The sequence below is a fragment of the Lissotriton vulgaris genome, chromosome 10, assembly GCF_964263255.1.
Source record: "Lissotriton vulgaris chromosome 10, aLisVul1.2, whole genome shotgun sequence".
NCBI lineage: Eukaryota > Metazoa > Chordata > Amphibia > Caudata > Salamandridae > Lissotriton > Lissotriton vulgaris.
In genome coordinates, this window is record NC_141698.1 from 1,142,346,600 (window position 1) to 1,142,363,015 (window position 16,416).

At 44.4% G+C, this 16,416-nt stretch overlaps 1 protein-coding gene across 1 annotated transcript in view; it reads left to right on the forward strand.

The window, feature by feature from the left end:
* The window catches only part of LOC147689481 (uncharacterized), a 98,483-nt gene extending 95,556 nt beyond the window's left edge, over positions 1 to 2,927 (forward strand). The window contains exon 5 of the mRNA XM_086942251.1: positions 2,037 to 2,927. Coding sequence (XP_086798377.1) covers positions 2,037 to 2,283 — 247 coding nt within the window. The 3' untranslated portion in view covers positions 2,284 to 2,927. The remainder of the gene's footprint in view (positions 1 to 2,036) is intronic.
* The last annotated feature ends 13,489 nt before the right edge of the window (positions 2,928 to 16,416 follow it).

Below are 16,416 nucleotides of genomic sequence, written 5' to 3' on the forward strand. Positions count from 1 at the left end.
AAGTGGGTAGAACAATGTATGATTCACACAATCAGTTATTTTTCAGAAAGGGGTTCATATTAGAGCCAGGTAAATCACGTTAAATCCAGACATTTAGATAGCCATAGTTGCAGACAAAAGACACGGTGATGAATCGCTGTTGACTGTTGATCAAACTAGCTAGTGTGGTAGATGTCGACGTTTCGACCCCTGGAGAGTAGTAGGTAAGTATATCCCTTACTTTGGGGTATTTCTCAAGACAGGAGTGTGGTACTAGAAATATCAATACATAATCTAAAGGCAATATTCTGCAGACATACATGCTCACACTCATACTTGATGTCCGTGTGAGTATTATCTAGGAGCTACAATTGACATTTACATCTAGAATAATAGATTTGAGCCTAATCTTCATTATAATCCATGTTAAGGGAATGATGGCCATGGTTCATAGCTCTAAAAGGCTTCGATGTTGCGACGCGTGTTCCAACTGTGTGCCTTCTTCAGGAAGGCATCTAGAGAATGTCTGTTTCTGATTACGAAGTTTTGTAGATGTGGAAACATGGAATTGGTTTTCATGTCATCTACTTCTACCTGGCCACGTCTACAGTGTCTACTTGTGACTCCTGAACATGTGGGACCAGCTCACTACAGAATCCTTAATGATGACCTCAATCTTGGGATTCGTTTAGCTCAAGCCAGATTAACAGTTCCTTTTGTCGAAGCCAAGAGCTGCCTTTGTGTCATTCTATAGCAAGTCACGTCGACAGTCTTTCCATTCTGTGATTTTATTGCCAAAGCTCAACAGTAATTTGAGACTTCGACCCCTTTATCGATCACACTGTTTTCTACATCTCTTGAATTCAGTCTGTGTATCCTTTGCGGCTCCCATAGTGAGTGGGCTACATCTACATAACCTCGTAATCAGAGACGGACATTCTCCTGATGGCTTCCTGATGAAGAAACACATAGCAACATCTAACCCTTTCAGTGGTATGTCCCATGTTTACTTTTCATCAAATAAATATTGTTCTATTTTTGTTATAAATACACTTGATCAGTCATGTTGTGTTTTTTGTTTGTTTGGTTGATTTATTCAGTCAATATGGTTGTATTTTGTGCTCATAATTTGTTTGTATATTTACTTGCTTAAGATATTTCTTTAGAATTTTACTGTTACTTCAGCGATAGCCGTAACATTGGTGCACTTACGTTTAACCTGGTTATACTGCAGAGGCAGGTTTAACATTGCTGCACTTCACAGGTGTGTTTGCTGAGTAAGAGATGTCTTGTTGACCTTAAAACCACCCAAAGTGCTCGTGATGCATTCTGGGTCAGAGGATTCATCTCTGGTCCTGGGAAGGCAGTATGTGATATGGTGCCTCTGATGTCATCACCTGGCAAACAGAGTTTGTGTGTAGGATTCACCTTTGTCATTGTCAGAGTAATTGAAACATGTAAATGTAAATTGTAAATTGATACTTGTATAGTGCACTACTCACCCGCAAGGGTCTCAAGGCGCTTGTACGAATACCGCTGTGGAACCCATCCTGGCTTTCCCTGTGAGGCGTCCACTCCTGGGCACCCCCAAGGTGGAGGCCAGGCATCCTTAGCGTTGTGGGGGCCGTTGTGGAGATTAAGCAAGCTATTGCCCAGAGTTGCAGAGTGGGACTCACTGACTGGAATAGGCACCGAGGGGAGAAATATCAGGTCCGTGGAATTTTTGAGCCCAAGACCCGCCAAGGCGGGGAATTGAACCCTGGTCTGGGCTAGACCTCTGTATCAGGGTCTGCCACTCTAACCATTGAGCCACACTTCTCCACGCACTTCTACCTCTTTTTGGTCATAAAAGGTTGACCAGTATTTCCTAATGGAATCGTGCACGCGCTCTGTTGTGTCACCTATGAACTTTCATTGATGCTCTGCATTTAGACGTCTCGGACTATGTAGCATGGCGGAAACATTTAGGACGTAAATGATACAAGTTCATGCTTATTGCTCATGAATGAAGTGGATATCTCTGAGTGTAACTGTCTTCTGTATCTTAATCTTCAAAGGTCCCTGGATCCCAAGACCTGTGCCTGTGGGAAAACAGCTGAAGATTGGTGGCCAAGCTCTGCGGAGGGAACAGACAACGGTGACCACGAGTGGACCATGGCCATCGGAGGCTTCCATCCTGGACCTGAGACATGCCTCTGCTGGTCTTCTAATAATCTCTGTTCCACAACACTTATTAATGAGTCGCTTTCTGGCCAGAGGTATCGAGCCGATCAAGATTTGGAAGTAGGTGACACCGCAGCCTGATAACATCGAAGGATCCGTTGATAGTGCCGTAGACCATCTGCTGCCAGGCCACGGAGGAGCAGTGCCGATGGTTCATATTGACTTGATGAAATTGTTCATTGGCTTTCTATCATTTGGTGTCTTTGGAAGTTTGTCCATTCACCGAGGGATCGGCATGTCTCAGTGGGTGTATGTTGATGACAACCGAGAACCTCTGCATGAGTCTTGCCTTGACCCCGGCTCTGAGCCCTTTTCTTTGACCACGGGGCTGACACCAGTTATTGGTTAGAAGCTTTGTTGAGTTCTCTTCTTTACCTCTTGAGCTCTTCAGCCTTGTGTATTATTGTTCTCTAGTACACTATAGTATCTGCCGCAGACGGTCAACGGGCAGAGGTGCCAGACACAATACTACATATTGAGAAGTATAGAATTGGCCTAGCTAGACCACTCGGTTGGTTTGAGCCCAAGTGGTTACATTTTCTATACAATATTTAAAATATACAACTAATCACTAACTCAAAATGTATACGGGTGCCACACATTGTCCAAAATGTAAAGTTGGGTGGCGTCTTGCCCCATTCATACAGATCTGTCTCCATTGAACGTGATGACCGGGGATACAGCCAGACGGGAGCATGTTCATGGGAGAGCACCCAAGGTCCAACATTAAGTGTCCATACCGAGGACTGCGTCTCGATTTGAGCTGGCACCCAAAGAGTGCCTCCCCGGGGGTGCCCGACCTTAAAAACTGCACAGCGTGAAGCGAGATTGAAATGTGTTTGATTGATTGGGGACGGGAGAGGGGTGGTAAAGAGTACTGTGGACACACTGTGTACCCACAGGCTCACCGACTAAGATTGTGGTGGGCAGGGAGCCATTGTTGGGGGTTAAACATGATTTTTCATTCAAGTTGTTGGGAGGTTGGGGCAACAGCCGCACCCAGCTTCTCAGTGCTAAAAGGGGAAACCCCTGTCAGCTACAGACTCATCAGAGTCGGGGATATTGTGATAGGAAGGTCTGCCGTAGTAGTCCTAAGTTGAGGGGGAGGGAGTTTATGTCATCTCTCCTCTACATACTGTGAATTCTTTGGTGTAGGGGCGGCTCCATTGGACTGTATTTTACCTCGGATCCTCTACATGATTATAAATGGTGGTGAAATCCTCTAGTTTTATCCTGCAAAAATTCAAGACATTCCATAGGAATTATCTTTTTAGGACAAAACGTGGTTTGCCAGTTTCTCACATGACTCTTTTCACGCAACCACGCTCTTCGTCCAAAAATAGTTCTGCAAGATCTCAGCAGGAGACTGGGCAAAACATTTTCTTCAGTGGATATTATCTGCTAAAATTTATACCTAATAATCAAAAAATCAGTGAGTTGCATAAAATTGTGCAACACAAAAGTTACTTTTTTTGTGTGAATTTCACATAATGCAAACTTCAGAAGTTTGTGAATTTTCCCAAACTAACTATGATTACACTACTGAAAATAACTTTGCTGTCAACCTGGGTAAAATGCAGATAGGCAGTTCTGACAGACTGAGCAGTGCTCCGATTGCCATTTGGGTACTGGAAACTGGAAATGATTCAGTAATATCAGTGCCATGGAATGTTAGGCATTGACGCGTTGTCTTGGGGAGCCCTGATAGGCAAACAGCCTTTACAAAGCGGTCTTAACTACCACACAGTGCCCTTATCATACAATGCCTTTAACACGCATGTCTTTACAATGCAAGGAAAGTATATTTGAGGTAAGTGTGTGCTTATATGTGTGTATATATATATATTCACACACACACGCATATATATATATGCACACCTTCCGGTCTCTGCCCCAATGCCTCCACCCATCTCTGCAATGTGGGCATAGGAAAACCATGAAAAAGGTCAGCTCCTGTAACAGGATCTGGCTGTGGCTGCTGGGGCCTTCGGGGTCCCTCAGCACCCCCTACTAAAAGTGGAGGTGTTGCAGCAGGACACCCACTTACTAAAAAAATAGGCAGTCTAGTCTCCCACCTGCACACACTGTTCCGACTGGGGCCGCAGTGTCCCTGGGGATCCGCACACAGCCCCCAACTATTATTAAACAATTCAGTGTCCAGGGTGGGCACGGGACACCCACAACAATATTTGTTTTGTTAGAATGTGGCAGGAGCTTCTCATTTACTATTCACAGCTCCTTGAAGGAGCGCCCAATGAAGCCATGCCAAGGCTATTGACTTTTTAATTTTTTTTAGCGTGGTGATGTCCCTAGGAGGGGTAGGAGCACCACCAATCATTTGTGGGGGGCTGCAGGGAGAGCAGTAGCCCACAGCAACTTTCAAATCGATACATTAGATTTAAAATATGTTAGGTTTTTCGACAAAGATGATAGGTAGGGCGTTTGTAAGGGGTTGGGTGCAGAGCCTGGCCGCAAGACAGTCCATGCGCTCAACCCCACATTGCGCATTGTTGAAGGTCACAAGAAGGTAATGCCCTTACGGGGGTTGGGTGCAGGCCTCGTGCCCAAACCCACCCCGCACAAAGCCAAAGGGAGTGCACGGCCAGGACTTGTCTGCTTGAAGGGGTTGAATCCAGCACCTGGCCGTGTACAGCGCGTGGTAGGCTTTACGTATGGTAATAAAATAATTTGGTTTAAAAAAAAATAGTAAAAAAGCAAACCACAAATGTTAAAGTTACATTATAGTCTAGAATTGTAATAGCATTCTACTTTACATTAAAAAAAACTTTAGAAGTTTACTGGAAAAAACAAGGATTTAGGCAAAGTTAGAGTTAGGTGAAAATTATAGTGACAACATAATTTGTTAAACTAAAAAAAATAACATTCGCCAGTTATGGCTATCTGGGGTAACTAACTCACAACCTCTCCAGGAACAGTGAATTACCACACATATTACATCACTGATGGTCCGTTCTGTTACATCATTGAACAATATCACTGTGACATTTGAAATGATGTCATTGATGACACAACTGTGCATGGGGTACACGTTCTAGTTATGAGAGAACTTTATCTGGTGAATTTCAGTATTTTAATAAGTTTAAAACATTATGTTGTCATTGAAAGTTTTATCGAATTATAATGGTTATTTTAACCTTTGTTTTTTTGAGTGAATATATATATATATATTGGGGGTGGGCAGAACTCACAGAATTTGACTCTGCGGAAGTCTGTGGAGTTCCACCAATGGGCAGAAATAGGCAGGTCACGCTGTGATTTGTTGTCCAGGACTCCTGAAAAATCAATGCAAATGGCACCGCGTGGTCGTCAGAGAGCGCGGCTATTAGTATTGATTTTGCTGCTGCTCAAGCGGCAGTCTTCGGACCGTGATTGATAGGGGGACATCCAGTAAGATGTTTCTAATGCGGGCAGTCTCGATCAACCATATATTGCGTTAGAGGGATGCCAGACCTCACCTGCGCTCACCAGCTTACCATCCTGGAGCCTGCGTGAGAACTTGGCTGGAACTCCACGTTACTCTTGTAATTCTGCGTGCGGAACGGAATATTTTGCCCACCCCTAATATATATAGAAATATATAGCTAGCTTACCTTATCTATACTTTCCTTGCGTGGTAAAGGCATGCATTGTACAGTCATACAACCAGCTTGATGTCAGCAAAAGAGATGGTGGTCCTGGCTGCCATGTGTGGCCATGAAGCACATTTGTGCTTCTTGCCTTTGGTTCTACCGTTGGACACCAGTGCATATGGAGCACCACTGGAGGTCAAATGTACTATCCTAAATCCACTTGTGCAATATTTTGGAAAGAGCAGATTTCCACAACGTTTTGGAGTAGGTGTACATACTCTTGTAACTCCAGTGCTGGAATGTTTTGGGTAAAGTTACAAATTCACCAAATCTTTTTAAAAACAGTTGAAATCAGTCATTTAGCCTGAGGGCGCTGGTCTAAGCCTACCGGTCAGCAGGGGCGAATGTGCTGGATGAGATCTATTTGTCGTGAAGAAACCTCTGGATGCAAACCTGCTGCAGGCTTAGCATATGGGGCACGACCGAAACTTCTAAGCTGGATCCAAAGAGGCAAATATCACTGATCCTAGATGGGGCTCTCCGCTGTGTGCCTGGGTAAGGTGTCGGCTTGAGCTGCGGTGAGCACCCCTTTGTTCCCTCCAGATGTTCACCCTGGAGGAGCGGAGCTGCTGCAATAGCCTCATTGCTGATTGTAGATGCTGAAGGTGCTGCCATTGTTGTGGCTAACTAATGCATTTGTTAACTCCAATACATTTGAGTAAAATGGTGAGAACAGGACTCCTCAAGTGTCCTAGGGGCGTGGACATCAATGTTTGCCCATATGCACATTTATTGCAGCGCATGCTCTAGGTTCTAGGCATTGTGTGAAACAGCCATGATTTCTTGGGTTCATCATATTGACTCCTGTACATGGTATTCTAGCCTGGGGCTCTCACTCTTTGGGGCATGTTTGGTGGCTAATATAGAATAACACAAAAATAGAGCTGTATTCCTGAAAAACGTAGGAAGAAGCAACTATACTTTTAATTATATATTTAACTATTATCAACATAGCTTAACTAGTCTCCTCTTTGATTAGTGTTTGACCAGTCGCTCGCTGCCATTGCCAGGTGACGCCAGCGACCCTTAAAGGTGAGCGCAGTGCGGGGCAGGCAGAGGTGGGCAGGTGCATATTCCTCCAGTGCATGGAATACTATTCAGGGCTCCTTGGGACAGAGACGCAAGAGGCACATGTATGAAGGTTCCCTCATCCAGAGAGACGCATAAAAATACCCACTAGAGGAATAAGCCATGTTTGCAGCCTCTCCATGTCCTCCACATTCACCCTGCACTGCTTCCTGGTCATGCAACATGCTGCACTCAGAACTCTGCACAACGGCGGCCTGAGTCACAATGGAAATTACACTTTTGAGTATCTTTACCTCTTTTGGCTGTTCACAAACTGAGTGGAAGTGACTTCGAAAAAAACGAGAAAAACCCCCAAAAAACTGGAAAGTCCAGCACCACACACAGCCAACCACTGTTACAGCAACACCCTCTCATCAAAAATTATGAAGGTAGGGATTTACAATTAAACCTCACAGGAAATGCTACATTATTTAAAATAGTTGAACATAACAATTAATACAAATATTTAGAAATTGATTTATAAATGTACTAATAACCTATTTTGAATTAAAAAATGACTAACAAAAAAGTAATAAAAAACAATTGTGCTAATTTTCATTAACATTATAGATTACAGTAATTAGTAATGCTTATTTTTCTTTAGGCAGGACTATTTACTCTCTTATTCTAAAGTATATGGAAACATTTGAAAATGTATTTAACTCAAAATAATTATTACAAACATTATATTAATCTATAATGTAAAATAATGTCATGTTTATTTTACATTTCAAACAACAACAAACAACTACAGCACTATTGAAATACATCTTTAATTCATTAATGGGAATATATAAAAATAAAATGTTTGTCTGCAATATCAATAAAAAAATAAATTCCCACCTAATGAAAATTACCTAATGCATTATTAATGATTAAAGGGATGCATAGATTTACTTAAAATTAATTTAATATTTTAATGCAATTTGTTATATTAGTTTTAAAATTAAAACAGTTTATTGGACTAACATTTTCCTGGAGTTTAAATTAAAAACAAATCCCAGTTAAGTAAAAAAGAAAAAAATAATAATATTTATTAAAATTGATGTACAGAAGTAAAAAAAAATAGGCACATGCTTCAATTCAAATTAGGGTATTAATATATGTTTTCATTAAATAGTAAATATGCAGTTTTAAAATTTTATTTTACAATGAATGATTTATGTATATCTTTGTACTATTTTAATACATTTTATTTAATTTAACATTATATCCTATGACTTTTGTTTTTTATTCTCTACCTCCATTACTTTTCTATGGGATACTGGTGCAGTACCAGTGGCTGGCCATGTGTGGTGCTGGACTTGCTATTGATTTTAATATTATTTTGTTAGTAGTAACTTACACCCTAATATTCCTAATAGCTAAAATATAATTTACCTTGTCAATCAAGCCCTATCAAAATAAAGACTCCAGTTACGGTGGCTCTGTGGGCTGTCTGCCGCCCGTAGGCTGCTTATCCTCCAGGCAAACCGCTCTTGCCCCTGAAGTGTAATCTGTTGCAACCAGGTGTAAGACTTCCAGTTTCCTGGTATGAGGGAACAGTAGTAACCTACAGCTCTGGGTGAGGGTTCTGTATGAGAGTACCCTGGACAGAGACCAAGCTCTGCTATTTATCATCACAAAATCATGAGTCACCTGCAGTGGACTTAATCAATAGAGCGTGGTTGCTACACCCAAGGGTCACCCAGGGTCTCGAGTCACTGTGGGATCATGCTGCGGAATCAAACTGCCTGTTCCTATTGGATGAACATCCAGGTCTTGAGGTCCTTCTTGAACTGCTGGAGCGATGGAGAGGCTCTGAGGTGCGGGGGAGGGAGCTCCAAGTCTTAGCCTCCAGATGGGAAAAGGAGCTGTTTGCCCGGTGGATGTGTTGGGTAGCTGCGAGGGAGAGGGATCCAGGATGGAGTTCAGTGGTGGGTGGGTGGTAATTCACTCGTTTGTTGAGATACCTCGGTCCTTCGTTGTGTAGTGTCTTGTATGCGTGGGTGAGCAGCTTGAACTGGCGTCTCTTCTTGACTGGCAGCCAGTGGAGTGTCCTGAGGTGAGGGGTGATGTGCGTCTGTCTGGGGAGGTTGAGGATGAGTCAGGCTGCTGCGGTCTGGATGGCCTGGAGTTTCCTCAGGATTTGGGCGGTGATTCCTGCATAGAGGGAGTTGCCGTAGTTGAATCTACTAGGGACGAGAGCTTGCGTGGCAGTAAGCCTGGTGTTGTGTGGGAGTCATCTGAAGACGTTCCTGAGTATCGAAGGGTGAGGAAGCAAGCGGAGGAGACAGCACTGACCTGCTTCTTCATGGATAGCTTTCTGTCGAGGAGAACTCACAAGTTGCAGAGGCTCATTGTGAGGATAAAAGCACATTCCAACCAGGAAAATGTCAAACACTGGCAACACTCTACACAATCCCTAGTCATGCCGAATCTTACAATCCATAAATAAATTATAGTAATAAATAAATTACTCTTTGGCTGTTTAACCCTCCGGACCACAAACATATATAATCCTTTTATGATGTATCAGGAATTACCGGGGAGTGAAGGATTGGGGCTTTCCACGTATGCCGCTCTGTAGTTTCACTGTCTTACCATGGCATTTCACCAGTTCTGATGTGGTATCACTTTTTATTTCTCAAATGACTCCTCATGATGGATGCATAGTTCAGCTCTACTTCTGTTTCTTCCCTGATTCTCGTCTCCTTTGGAATCAACTGTGCTGTGAGCAGCAAAAGGATCCACACATTTTAGCATAAAATGCAACCAGGTGATTTAGGCTGGCTACTTATGTTCTGCCTGCTGTTCTTCTCTGTCCTTTTCAAAGCCTGCAACCCTCTGGCCCAAACCCCTTCCCCCCCCGTGTGCCCCAGTGTTGAAAGTTATAGTGGTTGAGAAGTCGTTTCTTCGAAGAAGTGGAGGATGTGTTGATACCGCGTTAAGTAGTTATCATTGAATTGGGGAAGCGACCGTACAAGAGAACAGCTCTTCATTTGGATATAGTGACCGGGATTTTTTAATGCTCATGAATTTTGTTGGAATCTAAAGCTTATTTAATGCGCTCCTGATGAAGGGTCAAGCATGACCCGAAATGCATTGAGCAAAAGAAGAATTACAGATAAAGCTGTATAATTAACTTTTCATGTTTTCACCTTGTGAAAAAGTTTTTTATGTAACAAGAAATTGATGTTTTGTTGAATGTTTCAGACAAAGAAACTTACAAAAGATTGCATTTTGCTGTCGAATTAAACCAATATGAATGCGACAATCTAAAGTTCTAATATTTGTGTTAAAGTGTTTACATTTGGTATAAATACCATTACTATTGTGCGTAGGGGTTGAGTCCTATGGTCTCAAGATAGGTAAGAAAGTTATTCTTGCCCATTGACAAGAGTTATGAAGCTTCCAAAGGGGAATTGGTCTCAGCAAGTCTCTAACCAATCGCTGAGGTCATATTCTCCCTCGCGCCAGCCTCCCCCCCATAGAGGACAGACAAACCCAACCCCACCAATCACGTCAAAACTCTCTATTCCCCTCAGATACTTAACGTTCCTGGTCGCACACAGTCCTCTAGGTGTAAATTTTTGCACACTTTTTAGGAGTCTGCTGCTCTTGTAACAGTTTACTGACAGGGTCCACCCTATTGGTTTTCTCTCTCGCAGTTTGACCAATTGTGCAGTACTTACCTCCACTATTGTTTATCATCGCACAGAGGCATGAGGCGGGGTAGTAGGCAGATAAACAAAGGCCTTAGTACACACTGCTCACCTAAGTTGTCAAAACAATTCATGGTTCTGCTTCCTCTAGCCACTCAACTAGTTTTGAAGCACAACCAAGTCTGTCCTACTCTCAGCCAATCTCTGTTTTTTTTGTGCGATACGATGTAGCACCTACTCCACGTCGCACTTCTGCTGTCCAGAAGAACGCTTAAAACCCACCTTTGAGTCCCCGACACCAGTGCTTAATTTGTTTTAAAAAAGCGCCAGGGCCCTTGTAAGAAACTCTGTACAACTTGCACTCTCCATTGCCCCTGCCGTCGCTGCCAAAGACAGCGCCAACACAACTAGTAAGCATCACATTCCCACAAGTGCGATAATTCTGACTATTCCAGGCCCCCAAGCTATAAGAATGGCTTGGGGGCTCTTATTAACCATTTTTAATTTATACTACATTAATAAACAGCTGTTGTGCTCATCTGTAAATTGGACAGATGGCACCACCATGTGGCAGACTTTCATAAGCTCCAGTGTTGACAATTAAGTGTTGGTGCTCAACACCGGCTCAAATGAAGCATTGCTCCACCCTCTCAACCATTGTCGCAGTTATCAGTCCCACTCAGGCTCCATCTGCTTACACCATCACCCCATTGTTAAGGCTGAATTTCTGAATATCTTATTGATAAATATGTCTTGTAAAGTGAAATTTTTTAACGTGCTCAAATATTTGCCATTATGTTGTGTCTATGTATCTTGTTGCTCTGTACAATACATTGTTTTTCAACTTGATGAATAAAATGCACCTTTAATGTCCTCACTTGTGTACTTGGACACATTCTACAAGAACCTGCTGTGCAGATCACAAGAACTCAGTTGCCCCCGGATCCCCGTGCCCTGGCAGGACCCTCCCTTCCAAATGAGCTCATTTCAGCTCTGCTCTTCTTCAGGAGTGTGCCAACTGACACCCACCATTGTATGTAACACAAGAAATGTTGTCTCGTAGCGGTTGGGAGAGTTCGGCAATTGCATACAACTGTAAAGCATATATCCAATGTGTATGTCTTTTCATTTCAATGTGTGTTTAATACAAAGACCAGTGTTTTATACATACGATGTGGAGTCTTTTTGTGGTGTATGCACTGTGTGGCGAGGGTGATGCTGTGCCAATACGTTTTACACTTTGACCCTGAGGATAAGTCTGACTGCTCTCGGCTAAGCTACCCAAGGGAGTGCTCAAGTTATCGGACACATGTCTGTATTCATTCTATCTAGGACGGTGGATTATGTCCGGCATCGATGCATACCAGCCAGACAGGAACCGTTGAGTCTAACAATGCTTAATTTCTGTTTTTCTATCTACTGATATAGTTTCAAATATTTGTACAGTTTATTTACAGTCATCTTTGGTGTGTTAGAAAAAAACTGACATCCTACAGCTTTTCTTTTCAAACTCTCTGTACTGCAGCACAATTGCCACATAGTTCACTTTACAAAATAAATCGTCTCATTTTGCATTCAGAGAAAGAAAAGTAAACAACAATCTACATTTTGAAAGAATAAGCAGCGGTTTCTCAGAAGGCTTAGCCTGACATCAGATCTCCTTTTAAATGCACAGCAAATGGGACAAGGTAAAAATAAAAATCTAAAAATTCTTTATTGCTCAGTCACCCTTTGAACTGCAGCATGGTTATGTTGGGGTGCTGCAGCGTCCCTGGACCCCTACTTCGTAAACCTATGGTACAAGTTGTTCTCGATGTACAGTAGGAGTTTCCTTAGGATTTAAAACTGGCCAAAGCTCATCCTGGACACTTTTCTTACCTGTGCCTTGTGCAAGTGGTTGGTGTCCAGGTAAGTGCTAGAGTGTGCACAACTGCAGCTGGGGACGGGTGGGTTTACCGGGAGTCAGGCCAGTAGACCTTCAGCCTGAAATGAGATGCATTGGGTATAAGCTGTACCTCAGTTCGGGTTGCATTTACCTTTTAAAGGACCTTTTAAGGCCCAAATGTGATCTGGTTATACTCTACATACTCTAGAAACAAACCCCTAGGTGATGGAGAGTGACCGTGCATAAGTTAGAAAGTGGGGACAGAAGTCGCTCCTGGGGAAAACCACGGTTGAGGATCTTGGATGTCTGTGAAACGCAGATTATTCCTATAGTTGGTCTTTCCTGTTTCCTACAGCAGTAAGCGCTTAGACACCCTCCTTGGAGTTTCTTTTTTGCTCTGTAAATTTTTTCTTTCATTCGTTCCCCTCATCTGCTGATGGTCAGAGAGAAAAGACCTTATCCTTTGAAAACGTTTCCACCCAGCCCTGCCTCAGCTAGGGATGTTATCAGGATTGAATGATCTATGGGGTCAAAGGCCACTTTGAGGTATAGAAGCAGCAGACTCCTGATTCTCCATTGTTAGCAAGATGGTTCTGATCATCAGAAACCGAGCAGATCACCAGTTCTGTGCTGTGCCCTGGCCGGAATCCACAAGATCCTTTTCTTCAACAGTTTGATGGAGAGGTTAAGGATCAGTTTTTCCAGTAATTTCCCAAGGAACGAGTAGTGTCTTGCCTCGTGTGAGCAGTCAACACCGCATGAGCCTGGGTTGTCCTCGTAATGGCTCGTCAGGCTTTGCATGACGCGACTTGAGTGTTCGGACAGTTGTAATGTCAGGTGCAGAATGCTCAAAGCTGTCCATGCTGCTCTGGTCTGTGCGATGATGTCCTACATGTAACTTGAGCACGCTTCCCTGCTCGATGAGTTGAATTATTACTTACAAAGTGTCGCGACAAGCTGGCTCAACATTCCACGCAGGACGTACAGAACGGCTGGAAGGAAATTGGCTGAAAGCTACTGAGGTCTTGTGGTGCAATGGACGGCTGTCTCAAAGAGGTTTCACAACAGCAGTTTTCCAAGCAGTAGGTAAAGTACTTTTACCTGAGGAGTAACAGAAGATGTTCAGCAGCTGCGGAAGAGGAGTTTCATCAGTTGGGCTGGACATGAATCTAGACAGAGCTCTTCTGGAGAAGGCTTGTGATGGTCGAATGCTCGCGACAGTCACTTCGAGGTCATTCATGTCAATTGGATCAAGGAGTTTTTTCTTCCTGGATAATAGCTCATATTGTTCACAATATTTGGCGAGATCACCCCACAGGTTTTGGGAGTGTAGAACAGCTGAGGAGATTGTGATCTACAGGTTGAAATATGTTATTGAAAGGGTTGCAGCTCAGAAATACTGTTGGAAACATACCCGTTCTTGGCATTCATGGATTTTACATTAGTTAGTGGCGGCTGGAGTGCTGTACTCTTATTGACGGTACAAAAGGGAGTGGTGATGGACGGAGCATCGGAATCAATCAAACACTCACACCCAGTCAAAAGATCTGGGTTTAATCCATCACCGTTCTTTAGCCCACTCTGCCACCCCAGTTCAGACATGGCTATATGCAAATCAGTCTGACCCTGTGCCTCATGGGAACAGTCCAGCCCGAACTGCCAAGCCATGTCTTCCCTGGAACGGAAACAAGCTTCCGAGGACCGGTTTCTGGCATTCCAGCCGTCTTCAGCCCGGCTTGCTTGAATCCAGTGGCAAAGTGAGCAAGGGACTCACGTCTGAGCATACCCTGCCACACTTATGGTGGCCAAAAGCGGTACAAAAGATCTGGGTTTAATCCATCACAGTTCTTTAGCACACTCTGCCACCCCAGTTCAGACATGGCTATATGCAAATCAGTCTGACCCTGGGAAGACATGGCTTGGCAGTTCGTGCTGGACTGTTCCCATGAGGCACAGGTTCAGACTGATTTGCATATAGCCATGTCTGAACTGGGATGGCAGAGTGGGATAAAGAACGGTGATGGATTAAACCCAGATCTTTTGACTGGGTGTGAGTGTTTGATTGATTCAGATGCTCCGTCCATCACCACCCCCTTTTGTACCGCTTTTGGCCGCCATAAGTGTGGCAGGGTATGCTCAGACGTGAGTCCCTTGCTCACTTTGCCACTGGATTCAAGCAAGCCGGGCTGGAATGCCAGAAACCGGTCCTCGGAAGCTTGTTTCCGGTCCAGGGAAGACATGGCTTGGCAATTCGGGCTGGACTGTTCCCATGAGGCAGAGGGTCAGACTGATTTGCAGACAGCCATGTCTGAACTGGGGTGGCAGAGTGGGCTAAAGAAAGGTGATGAATTAAACCCAGATCTTTTGACTGGGTGTGAGTGTGTGATTGATTCAGATTTTCTGTCCATCACCACCCCCTTTTGTTCCGCTTTTGGCCGCCATAAGTGTGGCAGGGTATGCTCAGACGTGAGTCCCTTGCTCACTTTGCCACTGGATTCAAGCAAGCCGGGCTGAAGATGGCTGGAATGCCAGAAACCTGTCCTCGGAAGCTTGTTTCCAGTCCAGGGAAGACATGGCTTGGCAGTTCGGGCTGGACTGTTCCCATGAGGCACAGGGTCAGACTGATTTGCATATAGCCATGTCTGAACTGGGGTGGCAGAGTGGGCTAAAGAACGGTGATGAATTAAACCCAGATCTTTTGACTGGGTGTGAGTGTTTGATTGATTCAGATGCTCCGTCCATCACCACCCCCTTTTGTACCGCTTTTGTCCGCCATAAGTGTGGCAGGGTATGCTTAGACGTGAGTCCCTTGCTCACTTTGCCACTGGATTCAAGCAAGCCGGGCTGAAGACGGCTGGAATGCCAAAAACCGGTCCTCGGAAGCTTGTTTCCATTCCAGGGAAGACATGGCTTGCCAGTTCGGGCTGGACTGTTCCCATGAGGCACAGGGTCAGACTGATTTGCATATAGCCATGTCTGAACTGGGGTGGCAGAGTGGGCTAAAGAACGGTGATGGATTAAACCCAGATCTTTTGACTGGGTGTGAGTGTTTGATTGATTCAGATGCTCCGTCCATCACCACCCCCTTTTGTACCGCTTTTGGCCGCCATAATTGTGGCAGGGTATGCTCAGACATGAGTCCCTTGCTCACTTTGCCACTGGATTAAAGCAAGCCGGGCTGAAGACGGCTGGAATGCCAGAAACCGGTCCTCGGAAGCTTGTTTCCGGTCCAGGGAAGACATGGCTTGGCAGTTTGGGCTGGACTGTTCCCATGAGGCACAGGGTCAGACTGATTTGCATATAGCCATGTCTGAACTGGGGTGGCAGAGTGGGCTAAAGATCGGTGATGAATTAAACCCAGATCTTTTGACTGGGTGTGAGTGTTTGATTGATTCAGATGCTCCGTCCATCACCACCCCCTTTTGTACCGCTTTTGTCCGCCATAAGTGTGGCAGGGTATGCTCAGACGTGAGTCCCTTGCTCACTTTGCCACTGGATTCAAGCAAGCCGGGCTGAAGACGGCTGGAATGCCAAAAACCGGTCCTCGGAAGCTTGTTTCCATTCCAGGGAAGACATGGCTTGGCAGTTCGGGCTGGACTGTTCCCATGAGGCACAGGGTCAGACTGATTTGCATATAGCCATGTCTGAACTGGGGTGGCAGAGTGGGCTAAAGAACGGTGATGAATTAAACCCAGATCTTTTGACTGGGTGTGAGTGTTTGATTGATTCAGATGCTCCGTCCATCACCACCCCCTTTTGTACCGCTTTTGGCCGCCATAATTGTGGCAGGGTATGCTCAGACATGAGTCCCTTGCTCACTTTGCCACTGGATTAAAGCAAGCCGGGCTGAAGACGGCTGGAATGCCAGAAACCGGTCCTCGGAAGCTTGTTTCCGTCCAGGGAAGACATGGCTTGGCAGTTCGGGCTGGACTGTTCCCATGAGGCACAGGGTCAGACTGATTTGCAT